This window comes from Cololabis saira, chromosome 14 (genome assembly GCF_033807715.1).
Source record: "Cololabis saira isolate AMF1-May2022 chromosome 14, fColSai1.1, whole genome shotgun sequence".
In the NCBI taxonomy this organism is placed as follows: Eukaryota; Metazoa; Chordata; class Actinopteri; order Beloniformes; family Belonidae; genus Cololabis; species Cololabis saira.
In genome coordinates this window covers 17,249,051-17,266,268 of record NC_084600.1, presented here as the reverse complement: position 1 = coordinate 17,266,268, position 17,218 = coordinate 17,249,051, and the positions used below count along the sequence as shown (strand labels likewise).

Below are 17,218 nucleotides of genomic sequence, written 5' to 3'. Positions count from 1 at the left end.
CCATCAGTAAAAGTCCCGTCTGAAAAGTGTGTCCGGATGAGGGAACGATGGATTGGTGGACATGTGTTTCAGTCCGGCGGGAAAAGAGGGGACTTTGTGCCTTTCCATGCAACTAAAAGGTCTTTTGACTCCAACTGGTACTGGATCACATGACCAGCAGTTGGCGAGGGGAAACTGCCTCTTTTCATGGGAGGCGAGTCACACGGTGACAATAAGTCACTTGATTGGGTTTTGCCACTTTTCCAGTGATTCAGCAGCTTTTAACCAAACCACATCTCATTTGTGAGTGTGTGAGTGTATGTGTGTGTGTGGGTTGGGCGGGTTATAGACACAACCTGGTGATGGACCACACTCAAGCCAGTGGAGGTTTTATATAAAAAAACACTCAAAATCCTAGATAAAAAACCTCTCATACCATCATTGCAACATCTTGGACAAATACAATCTATTAAGCTTCGACAACTTCTGCAAATTCTCATACAGTTGTCTAATGTATAAAACCCTACATGGCCTGGCACCACCTTGCCTCCAGGAATATTTTTAATACCGACAGTCGCGGGTCACTCGAGCAGTGTCCAACAGAAACGTAGAGGTTCCGTTCAGAAAAACTGCTTTTAGCCATAACGCACTATCCATAAATGGTAGTGCGTTATGGAATTCTATACCTGTACACATAAGGGAATGCCCCTCTTTAACAACTTTTAAAAACCAGATAAAAATGTGGCTCAGAGGTCAACAAATGTGTATACACACCTAATGTGTGTTTGGGCCTCCTCTTACCTACTAACTTTTTTTTATCATTCTCATTTTACTAATTGTACTTGTCTTTACTAATTGTACTTGTCTTTGTTTCTGTTTTCTTTTTCTTATTGCATCTTTACCTGTTCTGCTTTTAACACCTTACCTGCCTATATTGGACTACAGATGGAAACTAGCCTTGTGCTACAATCTGGCACATTTACATATGTATATATCTTCATCAATGTGCATTGTCCTGAGAAATAAATAAATAAATAAATAAATGGAGAGAAAAAGGTGTGGAGCAGCAAGGGGATGGATGAATGGATGGATGGATGGGTGGGTGGATGTATATGGGTGGATTCTGGAGAGCATTTTGACATTTGCTGAGGCCGCTGTTGCAACTGTCAGCCTGGACTGACGTCCTTTGCAGTGTCTGTAATGAAGCTGTCCACCATCACAGCCAGTAAGTCAGCTATTAATAGCATGTGCCAAATGGACAAAAAAAAAAAAAACAGAAACAGGGGCATGTATGCACACGCAGCCAGACGCAAACCCACACGTCCTCTGTAAAGACGGTGTGGCGAGGGTTTTAACTCAGAGATGGGGCTTTCCATCTCTCAGTAGAGAATGTGGGGGTTTTGAGATTAAGTCATCTGTGTCCCTTCTGTTCTCACTTCCACGTTGATATATTTATCCTGATGATGCTTTTCTGTTTCATCAGACAGAGAAACGCATCTTTTTTTTTTTTTTTGCTTGTTTTCCAAGAGGATTGCTTTTATTCTCAATACCTCGCTGTAATTTTCTCTGAGAGCAAAACATCAAAGCAATATTTTCCCTGCATGTAATCAGCCTCAGTGAACATATTACACATGTGAGAGCGCGGTGGATTAAAACATTTACGAGTTTCATTACACCAGCTTGTTTCATTTAAAAGGTCAACCAGTCATTAAAACGTTAAGAAATCAGTCTTTCACGCCTGCAACTTGATTGCTTTCATTCTTTTGCTTGAATGAACGTAGTAGTTCAGCTGCGCTGCTTACAGACTTTTCAGGGGGAAAATAGAATGATCTTTCTTCTTTTTTTCTCTTCTAAATCAGTCATCATTATGACGGTCACGATGATGAGATTGTCTGCAGCGCAGCAGTCTGAACAGCATGAGGTCACACACTCCACGCTCCAGGATCTTTATTCCCGTCCCCGTGAAAGCAGATGGCCACGGAGCACGCGGCCTGTGGATTTACGAGAGCCGAGTTATGTGGCTTCTCTCCGTCACGTCCCCAGCCGCCTCTGTCATCTGCAGCAGCTTGTCAAAACCACGCATTCCCCAGCGGCGCTGTGCCTCAAATGTGCAGGTGCAGACAGACGGCAGAAAGGACGTCACAGTTTACAGGAAACAAGGAAGGCAGAAGAGGAACTTGTCAAAATAACTGCACTTTCATTCCATGCAAATTAATTTTGTTTATGTCCAACATGCTCAGCACAGCTGGTCCTGGGATGTGGAGCACACCTGGACGCTTGTGTGTGGAGACATCCTCCTCTTTTATTAAAGTGTTATATAAAAGGGGACGGCAGGCTGAAGGGGGCTGGGGACTTGAAGACAATAATGTAAAAATGATTGCTGTTTGCACTTTTTTTGAGTAAAGACAAAAGGAGCATCCATGTTGAAGCCTTTTGCAGCGCATTGGCTGAGGCGGCTCACTTGCGTGACCTGTGGCAGCCTCTAAAGATAAAACCAAAGTAGGTCCGACATTGTGAAATTTACGAGAAGTTACTAATATCCAGGCAGGTTTAAATGATGTGGATGCAGACAGCTGCTCCCAGCTTCATGAAGATGATGATGATGATTATATATTTCAACAATTAGAGGTAAAGCAACACATTGGTTGCAGAAAACGTCACCTTCTACTGTATGCGTAGATATATGCATGACCTCCACCAGCACTGAACAGAACAACAAAACCACTTCCTTTTCTGAAAATAGTCTAAAGAAAGAAATACCACCGAGACGCCACAATAGCTGTGTAACTGATTGGTGAGCTGCTGTCTTTGCCTTTCAGTTCCCCTAAATTCTGGACGCTTCTCTTCACTTGCTGCAAGTTGCATGCAACTGCATCCAAACGGACCTCTGAATTCCTCGCCTGTGCATCAACGATGTGAGTGGTAAATATCTTCTGATAATCTGTTTAAAATTAAAAACATAGCTCGAATAAACTTAAAAGGCGACACGTGTTTTGTTTTATGTAAATCTTATTGACGTACTGTTACTGATGCGTGTCACCTAAATCAGGCCTGAAGGATCTTTCAGCCGACCTGCTTCATTTTATTGTTGCAAAAGATGTTATGTAGGAAAGTGTGCCGTTGAAATGAATTAAGAGCTTTTTTTTTCTCAGGCAAACTGACAAATGTGATAAAATGTAGTTGAAAAGTAAAAGAAGAAAGAAGAAAAAGGCACATTTTTGGCAATTTTCATCAAAACTTTGACCTTAATGAAGTCAAAACCAAATCAATATTGGTGATGTTGACCGCCAAGGAAAGTGCCTAGAGACTAATTTTGTTGTATTAGACGCTATACAAATAAAATTGAATTGAATTAATACACACTGTAAATCCCAACTAATGAGTCCTGACCAGTTTTTTTAAGCTTCTGTCAGCCTGTTACATTCATTATTTTTCACCTGTTCAGTTCGATTAAAGGTCATTTGTTTGTGATGAACACATGTGAAGGAATGAACTTGGATGAGCTCGATAAAGTCACGCACTGCCACGAGCAGATTCAGCTTTCGCCGTCCTTCAAAAACAAGCTTTACATGACCCTTCCGTCCTCCAGTTTTCCACTGGCACATACAACATGTCAGCACGGCCTGTTTTCATATTGATCTATATTTTCATACATCTCAAAATGCTGTGATGCACTGAATGATCTTTGCACAGTAATTTTTCTTGTACTTTCAAATGCTTCTGTATGCATTTCAATTACATCTGATTTGCTGTAAATGGATGAGCACATGCAGTACATGACAGGAAATGACAGCGTTCGAACATTTGGCCCCATCCTAAAAATATGACTTGTGTAAAAGCAGTAGCCTCAAATGAACTCACAGCATTCATTATACAGAGTCTCCATCTCATATTGTTAGATGATTGCTGTGGGGTGCTTCGATGTGTGAGATGTGTTCACTGTTGCAGGTGGTTAAACTGGGACTTGTAATACTGAATAGTCCAGGGAAGCTTGAGGCTCTCATAAGATTGGTGTTTTTTATCAATCATTTCCATCTGTAAAGTAGTCAAAACATTGTTCATGTTCCCAGTTGTCTCCCTGTTTGTCCTCACTGCACCAAACACCCATCTAAAACCCGCTCTGTTGCGTTGATGTCCTTCCAGCGTTCAGTTATTCTGCTCCTCACCGGTGGAACAAACGTCCTGCAGACCTGAGGTCTGCTAAATACTTACCTGCTGTACTCTACTGCCCTTATTTTTCAAAAACTTGTGCTTTTTATTATTTGACCTCTTTTCTTATCATTTTATTTCATTTTATTTGTTATTTAAGCGTACTCTTTAATTAAATACTTGATTGATACTAGATTTTTGAAAACCGCACAAAGTTATGGATAAGCCCTGAATGCAGGCATTGTGACGTAGAATTGTCAAATTGCTTTGATTCACTGCACGAATCGGCACGGATTACTTTTGTAATACTGTATTTGACCCGGTCTTGGTACGTTTTTTTTTTTTTTTAATAAATTTGTTTATTGTAAACAGGACAATGATAAAAACAATAACAAGAGCAACAAAGGGAGTAGAACATTACTATATACAGTACAGGTGCTTGCTGATCAGAGAAAACAATTAAATAATAATAACGGTGAATAACAAAAAGAGAAAGAAAAAAAAAGAAAAGAAAAAAGGAGCACAATATATCGGAATCTCTTGAGAAATGAAAAATAAACGGAAAGAAGAGGTGTGCTCCATCTTCACATGGAATCCTCCATTTTTATACTGAGCTTTTACCCACTCCCCCCACCCCCCACCCTCGCCCCTAGGTATGTTGAGCCACAAATAATAAAATGACTAAGTTAATAAAAATAAAATCATACGTTAATAAAGGGGGGAAAGCGAATAAGTAAACTGGTTAAAAAATAATAATAAAAATAAAAAAAAATAAAAATTAAATAAAAAAAAAAAAAAAGGGGGGGGAAAAGAAAAACAGCTTCATAGACAAGAAGGGGAAATTAGTATAGCAAGATGGGAAGAAATTTCAGATGATAGAAAGGAAGAGGAAGGGTCACCTGTTCTCCAGAAGACTATAACTAGGAGACCTCGTCAGCATCAGGAATGATAGTAAGTTCTCTTATAAGGACTAACAGGGGGTCCCAGGTATTCTGGAAAGATTTCAGGGATCCTTTCAATGAAAATCTTAACTTTTCTAGTCTTGGTACGTTTTGACCGTATAGAAACGTAATTCTCGTCAGTTGTGTGAAATAAGACCTGGAAACAGGCATTGTGGCATAGAATTGTCAAATTGGTTTAATTCACCGTACGAATTGTTACAGATTACTTTTGTAATACTGTATTTGACCTGGTCTTTGTACGTTTTGACCGTATAGGAACGTCATTCTTGCCATTTTAAGCATGAGATGTGTACCTGCTGTACTCTACTGCCCTTACTTTTTAACAACTTGTACTTTTTATTATTTTACCTCTTTTCTTATAATTTTATTTCATTGTATTTGTTATTTACTGTTTACTGTGTCTTGCCGCTTTTAATGTTGATGTAAAGCACTTTGCATTACCTTGTGTTGAATTCTGCTATACAAATAAACTTGCCTTGCCTTGCCTTGCCTTTCAGACACCAGTATGAACGGCCTGCTGTACTGCGCAGAAATCGTGGGTCTCTTGCTGATCATCAAGCAGTCGGAGAACACAAGCCCATTTATGGGGGTTGCAGCATCTGTAGCTTCCACTGATGTCATGCCGAACGTCAGCTCCACGATCTCTGGATTACCGGAAGCTGAAGGGACTGTTCAGCAAAACATTTCAGTTTCACTGAACACCCAGGCCACCCCCACCGAAACCCGGGCCACCTGGAACACCCAGGCCACCCAGGCCACCCAGGCCACCCAGGCCACCCGTGCCACCCGGACCACCCAGGCCGCCACATCACCTCACACCTTCTTGCAGAAGGAATGCCGCCCAGTGCTCATGGTCAGCGGCGGACTGATCATCGCCTGCACTGTTTTCCTGATATTGACACTGGTGTTGTTGGGGAAGGTGATCAGGATGAGCAGACGCCTCAAGGCGCTGAGCACCAGCGGCGATCTGATCAGCGTCAAGGAGTACCACGTGGGAATGAGCGAGAAGAATAAGAGCAACTCAGCGGCCGAGATCAGAGAGATGGACACGCTTATGGCCGACGCAAGTCCAACAGGTCAGGAGATGAGCAACGGTACCGCCAAGGAGGACGTGGATGGACAAGTGGAGGACCCGGCGACTGCGGGAGACACTCCTAACAGCGAGGAGGCTCCCAGGCCAGAGTCAGCGACAGAAAGTTCCCCCCCTTCAAAGCAGCAAGAGGAGGCCGCCCAGCCTGAGCCAACCACAGATACTGTGGGCTCCGCCCCTGAGGACCCAGAGGAGCCAAAAGGTGTCATGTAGGGTTTTCATGGTGCGCCACTGAGGGCTGAATGTAGGCCGAAACAAGATGATTGGCTAGAAACCAGTTCCCCTTAAAAGCTGAAAGCAGCGGCTTCTACAAAACCCACATTCAAAACCAATCAGAAGTCATTTCAGAGGAAAAACAATCAGCAAACGTGGTGGTGTGTCTCTTTATCAAATGCATCTATCTACGGAAATCCCTGTTCTGAGTAGTGTTGTTTTTGGCAGCCTCTTTCAATTTAAGTTTTAGTCTAGTCTTTGGATCAAGCTATCATTTTATTTTTTATTAGTTTTAGTCACGTTCATTCCTCTTTTAGTCGTGTCAAGTTTCAGTCGACTAAAAATCTGAGCATTTTAGTCTTATTTTAGTCAGAATTGTCGGCCCCTTTCTCTATTGAACTTTGTCCTCAATCCCGCGACTCGGATTGAGGACGTGATGTCACCCAGCAGCAGAGACTGAACCAGAGGAAACTACTTAAAAAATGGATATTAAGGATTTAGAGTTTTTATTTTGTAATCTACATTTTAGTCTAGTTTTTATTCGTCTACGATATTGCATTATATATTTAATTATCGTCACATGACCAGCATTTTCATTGCGTCTCATCTCGTTTTCCTCAGGTCATAAAGGTTCGTTGACGATGATATTTAGTCATAATTTTCTTTGACGAAAGCAACTTTAGTTCTAAGGCTATTTGCCTTGCCTGCTCACGAGTTTTGAAATTATATGTCAAGTTGTGAGGTGGATTTCCCAACACATACACTCTGCTAACATCCCGTACTAGTTAGCACAGCGTAAATAAGTTTCTTTCCCTACTTTTACAATGTAGGGAAATTCAATAATAGTCCAAATCAATAGGCCACAAGTAAAGACTGTTTTCCAGAAACTAGATAAGGCGTAAGGCATCACGAACATCCACAAGCCAACCCATTCCTAAAGAGCTGTGCTTCCACCAGAGGTTATCGTCCATGTTTCATAAATGGACTGAGGGTGGATAACTGGGGACGAGGCGTTACAGCCATCTAAACCCGTCGCTAGTTTGGCATAATACCTCCCAACCAGAATCTCATCCACAGCTTTCCCTTTATTTGCAATTCCTGCACCCCTGAAAAGAACAAACTAAATTTCTAAATTTCCCTTTCAAACACTCACAGAAGATTTAGATATGCATGTAACCAGAGCCGTCTGGGAGATTTGCAAGGCCCTGTGCGAAATGGCCAGAGGAGGTCCTCGCGGAATTTGGGGGTTTTTCGGGTCAGATCGGGTGTCTATATGCGCAATTTTAACTCTCCAATTAGCAAAATACTGGACACCTTCCCCTGCAGTGGCGGAGCGTGGGTCTCAGTACAGAGGGGGCGGAGCATTCTCCATGGGCCCTTATGATAGTCATTTTAACGTTCAACAACACCTCATCCTACCCATCAAACAACATTTATTCTCACTTTTATTGAGCCAAGCCTATAGGCCTATGCTGCAGAAAGCAGAGTAAAGTCACAAACTTGTTCAGAAGAACAAACACACACACACACACACACACACACACACACACACACACACACACACACACACACACACACACACACACACACACACACACACATCGGCCTGACAGCTGTCAATCACATGGCGCTGAAAACTCACAATCTATTTAGATAGATAGACACAGCGGTCTATAACATCATTTCTGAGCTCTATAACAGAGAATAGACTCGGCAGTCTCATTGACAACAACACAAAGCACATTCAAATAGGCAGGTGGTCAAGAATACCACAACATTCTGATAAAGAAATTATTTATGAAGGTTACACTGACTCACCAACGGTAGTTGACTCTTCCATAACTCAAAATAATCCAGGTAACGTGGAAAACGGGGTAACATTCAAAACTTTGTACAAATTTAGTCCTCTTTTAAACTTTAGCGCTAATCTCCTTCACGGCAAATTTGCTGTGACTGTTAAGGCTGATTTATGGTACCGCGTTACACCAACGCAGCGTCGCCGCATAACCTTGCCGTAGACTGCGCCGTACCCTATGGCGTATGCTCTGCGTCGATTTAACGCAGAACCATAAATCAGGCTTTACACCCAATCCGCGTTGACTCACGGCCCCGATGCGTTCAGGACAGTTGTAAATTAAGAATTAGAACATTTTATCGTTATTATAGCCTACAATTTATGATGATATATGAATTGCACATATATTTATTGATATGCACAGACTAGCACACATTTAGGTCTGTAATGGAACGTGACTGTTGATATTTATAAGGGGAAAAAAAAACGGAAAAAAAAAAAACGGCCCATAGCGCGAGGCCCCTTGGGGCGCGAGGCCCCGTGCGGTCGCACGGTTCGCACACCCCTTGCGGCGGCCCTGCATGTAACCGCACTGGCTCAGTCCGGTTCCATGCACATCTAAATCAAACTATTGGCAACAATCTGGCTAAGGATTAAACTGGAGTTTCAGAGAAATCCAAGTAAACATGCGCGAGAAGACAATCGATTATTGAGTGAAGTGCGCTCGACTCTGGATGCTAGGTGGCGCGTTTTGGCATTCTGCCTGTACAATTAGTAAACAAGTGTGAAGGAGGACAACAACATGTGAAAATATGGACGCTAACGATGCATCAGCTCTGTAAATGTCGTACATACTAAAGCTGATCATGTTGCAGGTAAGATGCAGCAAAGTCTCCCTCTTCTTCTTCTGTTACGGTGTTGTTGTGATGCCGTGACTGTTATTATTCCCACTCCCGCGGTGTCGGCACCTCCAGAAGCAGGAGTCCCGGGGCGGTCAGTAGCTCGGCTAAGCGTGGGTTGGTATACATGATGCTTTGGCACCGGTACCAATACAAAAATGTATCCACAATTATCCTCAGTTGTTGATAACAAACAAGGTTTAGAACGTGCTAGAATTATCGTTCAATTTTAAAGCTTTCTGGATGTGTGAAGCTGACACAATGAATGGTTATGGCCAGAAATGAAGTCTGATTCCCATGCGCGCTGCCCCTCCCCCCCGTGCCACCAGTTTCATTTGCAACTATTTTCACTTCCATATAGCTTCACAACCCATCAGGAGAGAATATGTTTTAGTTTTAGCAGCCTTTTTCCTTTTCTTGAAACATCTGCATGGTTTTCACTATCAAACTGTGGCCAGTTCTGATTTAAATAAATTTTGTTTTTTTATTGTAATGCTCTCTTATTGCATATTTTTCAAGTTCAAATATGTTTTTTTTTACAATAACATAAATGCTTGTTGTTTTTACCTTTTCCTGCTTTTTTTAAATTTCAGGCTAACAAGCAGTGATGTAAAGAAGTGTTGTTCCTTTGGTTTTGAATTAAATATTTTACTTTTTAGTTGTGTGACCCGTGTGTGTTTGTGTGCGTGCCACAGAGAGAGAGAGAGAGAGAGAGAGAGAGGGTGAGAGAGGGTGAGAGAGGGTGAGAGAGGGTGAGAGAAAATGAGACATTTGGTCGATTAGCAAACAGCGACTGAGCCTCTTCCAACCACAGCAACACAACTCAGAGAGAATGCTCTCTTTCACCTCGGCCAGATCTGACAGAAGCAGACAAAAAAACCTTTGAAAACCCACTAACCCACTGTCATTTGCAGATATTTGTACGCCTACATCATGATTTATGTGCAGCTTTTGCTAAAAAAAAAAAAAAAAGGATATTTTTCTCTCTAAAATATACCGTGAAGTTTCAGCTTAAACAATGACAGCAAAAGGAAGCACATAGCAAAAGAGTGCTCTGCTTAGTTTGCATTTCCGCTGAGCAAACAGAGGGAAATAAATAAGAAAAATAAAGGCTGCAGCAGTTGCACGAATGTGTGAACGATGATTAGGACTGAATTGGTCTCTGTTTACAAGCTGGTCTCCTGTTCAGTGGACCTCCGTGAGCAGGTGTAGCTGCGAGGCAGAAGTGCAGCAATGCAGTACAACACGAGCGTCGGCTGTGCTGCTGATGACAGGTGGGGATGCTGCAGAGGAGGGGAGAGTCCTCTGCAATAAATCTTCAGCCTTTTTGTTTCAGCCTGCAGATTTACGCGGGGTAAATAACAACCAATTAGTGCACTTCATGGCTTTGTACAGGGATACTTTAGAAGAGGGGTGATTTAGATGGAGCTGATGGCTGATAACAGCTGCTTCTATCTGAAATGCAAACAGCCGGTTAATCTAAACACAGTCGTTGTCACTTGAAACGGTCGGTAGGTAAATCCTGGAAGCTCACAGAAAAACAAGGATGAGTTTCCCCCTGTAGAGTTCTTTTACGCAGAACCCTTCGTGTACTCCCTTTCTCCGCCTCCCCCCCCTTTTTCAATAGTTCTCCCCCATTAGCACCCCCCCTACACACACACACACACCACCTCCGCCCCCCTCCCATCTCACTTCCACTGCACACAGTAAATCCAGAGCCTGCAGTGCCTGATCACGCCGACCCAAAAGAGCCGTAAGAGGCGATAGTAAACTCCCAGCTCTCAACAAGGACAACAAGACTCCACTGCGAGGCAGCCGGGGCAGCCGGGGCAGCTGGAGCGCCGGCGCCGGACAAGTGAGCAGGGGTCAAACTCTGATGGGAAATATATGGGGGGGAAATCAGTGAAGAGAGAGAAAAAAAATCACCTTCAGCAGAGCAGCAGCTGGTCCCGAGCCTGAAAAAGCAGGAGAAGAGAGAGAAGAGGTGCCGGACAGGGGGAGGAAAAAAAAAAAAAAAAAGGAGCAGAGAAAAGTGACTGGAATGATAAGATGAGAAGGTGAGTTATGGACACACTTAAAGACTCTTTACAACCACACACACACAGCGTCAGCCACACCCAAAACACTGCAGCTCCAGCGGCGCAGAAGCCGTGTCTTTGCCCGTCTTTGGACCAGCTGATGCACGAGTCCTCTGTGGAGTCATTAATAAAACCCATCTATTGAGCTAGTTTTCCTCCTCTGAGAGCATGGGACTGACTTCACTGACAACCGCTGATGACTGAACACAAACTGATGCCAGGGAAAATGACTGCAGGGATTTCTCATCCTTTGTTGATGAATGACATTCTTCAATGGAGTTGAAATATCGTCCTGGAGTTCAGATGAAGTGTTCATCACTTACAGAAAAAAAGGGGCACATTTCCTAGCGTGTGTCGAGGGGGCATGTAAAGGACGGTGAGAGGTAGTCTGGTGCGTATGTTCATGTGTGTACCTGCAAACGAGGAAGCGATGTGCGGCAAATGAGGGCATTCTGAAGCCTTTATTATTCCTCCCTGTATAGTTTCAGGAGAGTAAATACGCGTGCTTCCTGCTCCCTGTGCAAGCGCACTGCAGGCTTTACTTCTCCAGTGATCCTCCCAGTGCTTATAAGCCACGCGGCACTCAATAAAAGCTAATATTCCTGTGTCTCTCCTGTGTTTCCAGCAGGCATGCGCTGCTGAGGTTCCTCCTTGATGAGGCCCTGTTGGCGCTGGTGCTGGCGTGGCTGCTGGGCTGCCGCGTCCTGGCCGTGTGTCCCTCCACGTGCTCCTGCAGCCGCAGCCACAGGGAGGTGGACTGCTCCTGGAAGGGGCTGAGGCAGCTGCCCGACGGCTTGCAGCACAACCTGCGCTCCCTCAATCTGTCCCACAACCGCTTCCACGGCCTGGACGGCGAGCTCGCGACCTACACCCACCTGCGCGTCCTGGATTTGTCTCACAACCAGCTGAGCCGGCTGCCGGAGGACCTGCCCCGCTCCCTGTGGCAGGTCCACGCCGCCGCCAACCGCATCCGGCTGCTGCACAAGAACGACACGGTCTTCCAGTGGAACCTGCGAACGCTCGGCCTCGCGCACAACAAGCTGGAGAAGGCCGTCTTCATCAACAACACGCTGACCAACCTGCGCACGCTCGACCTCAGCCACAACCACTTCTGGACTCTGCCCACCAACCTGCCGTCCCAGCTGGAGACCGTGGACCTGTCCCACAACCTACTGGTGAAGGTTCTGCCGGGCTCTCTGGACCGACTGCCCAGGTTGACTCACTTCTACCTGCACGCTAACCGGCTCTCCTCGCTGCCCGGCGGAGCGCTGGACGGGCTGCCGTCGCTCCGAGTGGTGACGCTGGGCAACAACCCGTGGGCCTGCCACCTGGACGCCCACATCGCCTACGTGCTCCGGTGGACTCAGAACACCCCGGCGCGCGTGCTCGGCTGCCCCTGCCACACCCAGCCCACCTGTGGAGGCGTGCGCCTCAGCAGGACCGGAGGGTGGCACTTCGCCTCCTACAACCTGCCCCCTCTGGCCGCCAGCGCCCCCAGTCTGAACGCCTTCCCCCCCGAAGCCAGCGTCACCGAGTGGTGGTACTTTTCCAGCTCTGACTGGCTGAGCACACCTCACCCCCCCGAGGAGGCCGCGCAGGGTCACACCCGAGGAGACACGGCCATCAGCATCTCCAGCCCCTTTCCAGTGGATCACCTGCCTGGAACTGGTAGCCCGGCCGACGTCCATCACCTCCCCGGCACCGAAGCAACGTCGCCCTCTGACTCGCTCAAAAGCAAGGACTCGGGTCTCATCATCGAACCTTCCATGGGGAATGAGATGCTTCTCCCCACGGATCGATTCTTCACCACCGAGAGCAACTCCATCCAGACGAAGAAGACGAGCACCCTTCGCACCAGGAGCGTGAGGAGGCAGAACCCGTCCTCCTCCGGCGGCGTCAGCATCAGCGGCCCGGCTCCTGCCGTCCGCTCCTGGCTGCTGTTTCTTCTGTCCTTCACTGCATCTAAAGTCTTTTGAAAAACACTAATAACTGTGAGTTTAAAGCACAAACAGATAAAACACAAGTATGCTGACAGCTGGAGTTGGTTGTGTGAGCAACTGTGTTTCCAGAAAAGATGGCTGTGTTCAATGGGATTGGTGGAAGAAAAAAAACCAAAAAACAATGATTTGTTAACCATTTACATCCTACATTTAAAAAGATACTGTAAAGACACAACATGCTTGTCAGTGACTTGTATTACCTCTTTTTTTGAAGTTCAAGATGAGGAAATTAGAAAACCAATTACTGTCGAGAGCAGAAGGATTTATTCAGCGGTTGAAGCGGCCGCGTTTCTTTTTTTTTTCCATAATATGCCAAATGTTTTCAAGGTTTACATATCTGATTGACAGACTGGCCAGATGAGTTCAAGGACTATTTTACTGTGAAGATATGCTGTTGCCATTATTTACAGATCTCATAAATCCACATCTCATGTTCAATAGAACATAAAAAACATATCAAAAGTTTACATTTCTGATGGCAGCAATTTTTCTCAAAACCGTTTCGATGAGGAAATGTGAGCACTGGGTGGCATCCCTTCTTCTTTAAAAAGGGTATATATACAACTTGAAACTGAGGAGACCAGTTTCTAGGGTTCTGGGACAGGAATGTTTTTAATTTTCGCCATTGATTTTCATTGCTGTCAGCTGGTTAGAGGTCCGGGCTGCAGACAGGCCAGCTCAGCATCCAGACCTTTCTGCTATAAAGCAATACTTTTGTGAGGGATGCAGGATGTAGACTGGCATTGTCTTGCTGAAAATCAATGCCTTCCCTGAAAACAATGGTCCGTATTGGAGAATATGCCGTTCTACAGCCGCTAATGCGGACCCATCTCCTCAGAGACTCGTACTACCAGATAGCCCCTGTCCTCCAAGTCTAGAGGACGGGGTGTCCATAGTTTCCAAAACAAAGCAAAAACATTTCGTTTGTTTGACCTTAGGAAAGTTTTCCACTTTGTTCAAGTCAATTTCAAACAAGCTTTTGTCTCGAGAAGACTGGATCATGTGTGGCTTTTACTCTACATCCCATCGGCTCTGTTTTCTCCAGTGGTGATTTCAAGAGATGCTCCTGAGCACGTGCGCTGACTTCCATCACAGGATCCTGCCTGTTCTTCTGACAGAGCTGTTCTTATGACAGAGCTGTTCTTCTGACAGAGCTGTTCTTCTGACAGAGCTGTTCTTCTGACAGAGCTGTTCTTATGACAGAGCTCTCCAAGGTCCAGAGGTCATACGTTATGGGGCTAGAACAGTCTCATAATTCACAAATACACACGCCGATCCACAAATGCACAGGACAAAATTTACAAATGCACAGAACCGATTCACAAATGCACAGAACAATTCACACGTGGGTATAGGACAATATACACAAATGTGTTTTTGATGCACACACAAATATAACCTGATTTACAAACGTTTTTTGTCTGTGAGCTGCGCTGGATTTGCGTGTGACTTTTGAGATTGGCTGAAACAACGGAAGACATCTGATTGGTTGCAGATCCTTCAGTGTTAAAAAAAACATATTTGTGGATTGAGTCATGTCAGAGTCTCAAAAGTCACACACAAATCCAGCGCGGCTCACAGACAGAAAAAGGTTTGTAAATCAGGTTATATTAGTGTGCGCATCAAAAATACATTTGTGTATCTTGTCCTACGCACGTGTGAATCGGTCAGTGCATTTGTGAATTTTGTCCTGTGCATTTGCGGATCGGTGTGTGCATTTGTGAATCGGTCTGTGCATTGGTGAATCGGTCTGTGCATTTGTGAATCGGTCTGTGCATTTGTGAATTTTGTCCTGTGCATTTGTTGATTGACATGTGCATTTGGTAATTATGAGACTGTTCTAGCTCCATAATACGTAGCCAGTGCTTTATTTCTTTGTAAACAGATGTGTCTTCAGATTTTCCTCAATCTTTTAAAGAAATCAAGTGCTGCTGATGATTAGCTATTAATTTTACAGCGAAAAACATTATTCCATTTTTTTTCCCACAATTAGTAGTAATGAGTTAGTAATTTTTCGGGGATTGGTACAACTCTGCCCACGTTTACTTGTGTCAGACACTACATCTGTCTGTATACAAGTATGCTGCTGAGCTGCTGCCAACAAACCTTTTAGCTCCATTTACAGTAAATGTTCCTAACTTTTCCTTTCCCACGTCCTCACTTTTTTTGAAGCCATTTTGCTGTAGCAAACTGCAAACATGAGCAAATATTGTTCATGAAAAGGTGAAATGTCTCTCTTCCAACATTTGATATGTTTTCAAAACCCAAATGTGGATAGAACTTGAATTTATGAGATTTCCATATCACTGCATTCTGTTTTCAATTGACATTTTATGCTTTCTCTCTCTCTCTCTCTCTCTCTCTCTCTCTCTCTCTCTCTCTCTCTCTCTCTCTCTCTCTCTCTCTCTCTCTCTCTCTTTAAATGTGGTTTTCTAATATTAGGAGTGTTTGGCAAGCTTTGCAAAAATAAGCAACACATCCCCTGATAAAAACAGTTCAGTTAAAGATATGTGTAGTGTCCCCAAACCATGATCATGAACCCTCCTGTCATGACTGATGCTTGTTTTTCAAGAGCTTCCTCATAGTAATCTAAATACTTATCCCCTTTAGCCCAAAGAATCACGTGACCTTGGAGTCCTAAACGAATTCAGACCACAGGACCATTTTCCTCTTTGGCGTATCTTCAAAATATCATGAACTGTCTTCACTAAAATGTTTAGATTACAGACATTAAATTGCAATTTCCTCTCGTCACCAATCTCATACGATGTCCTATACAGCCGAGGCTGAGTACCCTTTTTTTTTTTTTTTCAATTTTACATTGTGGAAATCGTGAGGTATTTATGGAGCTCATATTTCAGAGGATCTTAAAATGCTTCCTATCTTAATTCCTGAAAGATTCTGCCTCTGAGGTGCTCGTTTTATTCCCATTTTACAAGGATAAATTGGTTTTATTTGAACGCTTTCTTCAGCACAATAGGCCAATTGCATAAATCTTGCTGTATGATGCTATTTTTATGACTATGTGTAAAGAAAACAAAAAAAAGATTCTACTTTTCTAATGATTTTTTAAACCCTCCCCTTGAATGAATGCCCCCCCCCTTAAATAAAAGTAGCAAAAAGAAAAATTGTAATGAATATAGTGAAGCACATGATGGCACTATACATTCAGCTAACAGTTGGTTATGTAACTGAACACTCATCTCTGCAGCTCAGCTCCCTTCTATCGCTGGCCAAGGTGCTTTTCATTACATTACATCCTCCTTGGTCACAATGTATATTTTATTCCACCTTTTTTCTTAATTGCCTTGAAGTGACTGTTTTTTTAACTTTTTTTTAAGTTTAATTCCCTTTCATTTGATATGAGGGAGCTTCAGTTTACTAATTTGAACTATTTTGCCATTTTGGTGGATGTTCTTGATGCCTGCCTGTGTGTTTCATGTGAGCCCTGCAGTCCCTCCGCAGGCGAGGGGTCCTTCCTGGGGACAGGATGTAAACATTGGTAATGACATGTGCACAACAGGAAACAGCAGATACTCTGCTGAGCGGAGGATAAACAAATGGACAACGTTGCATCTCTGCGTTCAACGATCTCCAAGTGCCGGGCTTTGCTTCTGTATTTTGATCACATCTCAGACTTAAGTGTCCTTCATGATTCAGTGACGCTCGTGAAAATTATCTGCATGGTAACTGAACGTTTCAGGAATGCAAACTCACTGCTTTATTAGAGCAGAGCATTAAAGCACAGCATCTTCATCTTTCTTCTGAAAATAAAAAAAAAAACAAAAGAAAAGAAAGAATTTAGATATTAAATTCCTGATTGCATTTGCATAAGGACACATAGGTTCCCGAAATAATAAGCTGTGCATCCCAGCAGGCTGCATTTGATGAAGTAAAGGAGAAACTATTTCCAGGGAACTAGTTAGTTGTTGGGTGTTTCTTCAAGGTGAATCATAAGACCCTGAATAAAATTACTTCTAATACCGTTTGATGATTGTGAGAATTATATACCATTGCTGCTTGTCTTTAGATTGCATTCTTCTCAGTTCCAGC

The 17,218-nt window shown here is 43.8% G+C and overlaps 2 protein-coding genes across 2 annotated transcripts; both read left to right on the top strand.

The window, feature by feature from the left end:
* Nucleotides 1–2,773: 2,773 nt before the first annotated feature.
* LOC133460321 (uncharacterized) lies at nt 2,774–7,008 on the top strand. Its single transcript, XM_061740939.1, has 2 exons — nt 2,774–2,894; nt 5,588–7,008. The coding sequence occupies exons 1-2, from the start codon at nt 2,843–2,845 to the stop codon at nt 6,391–6,393; spliced, it is 858 nt and encodes a 285-aa protein (XP_061596923.1). The 5' UTR covers nt 2,774–2,842; the 3' UTR covers nt 6,394–7,008.
* Nucleotides 7,009–11,119: 4,111 nt separating this feature from the next.
* LOC133460183 (oligodendrocyte-myelin glycoprotein-like) lies at nt 11,120–13,141 on the top strand. The gene is made up of 2 exons (XM_061740744.1): nt 11,120–11,144; nt 11,791–13,141. The coding sequence occupies exons 1-2, from the start codon at nt 11,137–11,139 to the stop codon at nt 13,139–13,141; spliced, it is 1,359 nt and encodes a 452-aa protein (XP_061596728.1). The 5' UTR covers nt 11,120–11,136.
* Nucleotides 13,142–17,218: the final 4,077 nt, after the last annotated feature.

Excerpts from the sequence above, each read along its gene's own strand:
- LOC133460321 (XM_061740939.1), top strand. The coding sequence starts at position 2,843 with ATGCAACTGCATCCAAACGGACCTCTGAATTCCTCGCCTGTGCATCAA. Across the intron at positions 2,895-5,587 it reads CTCGCCTGTGCATCAACGAT|ACACCAGTATGAACGGCCTG; the intron begins GTGAGTGGTAAA and ends CTTGCCTTTCAG.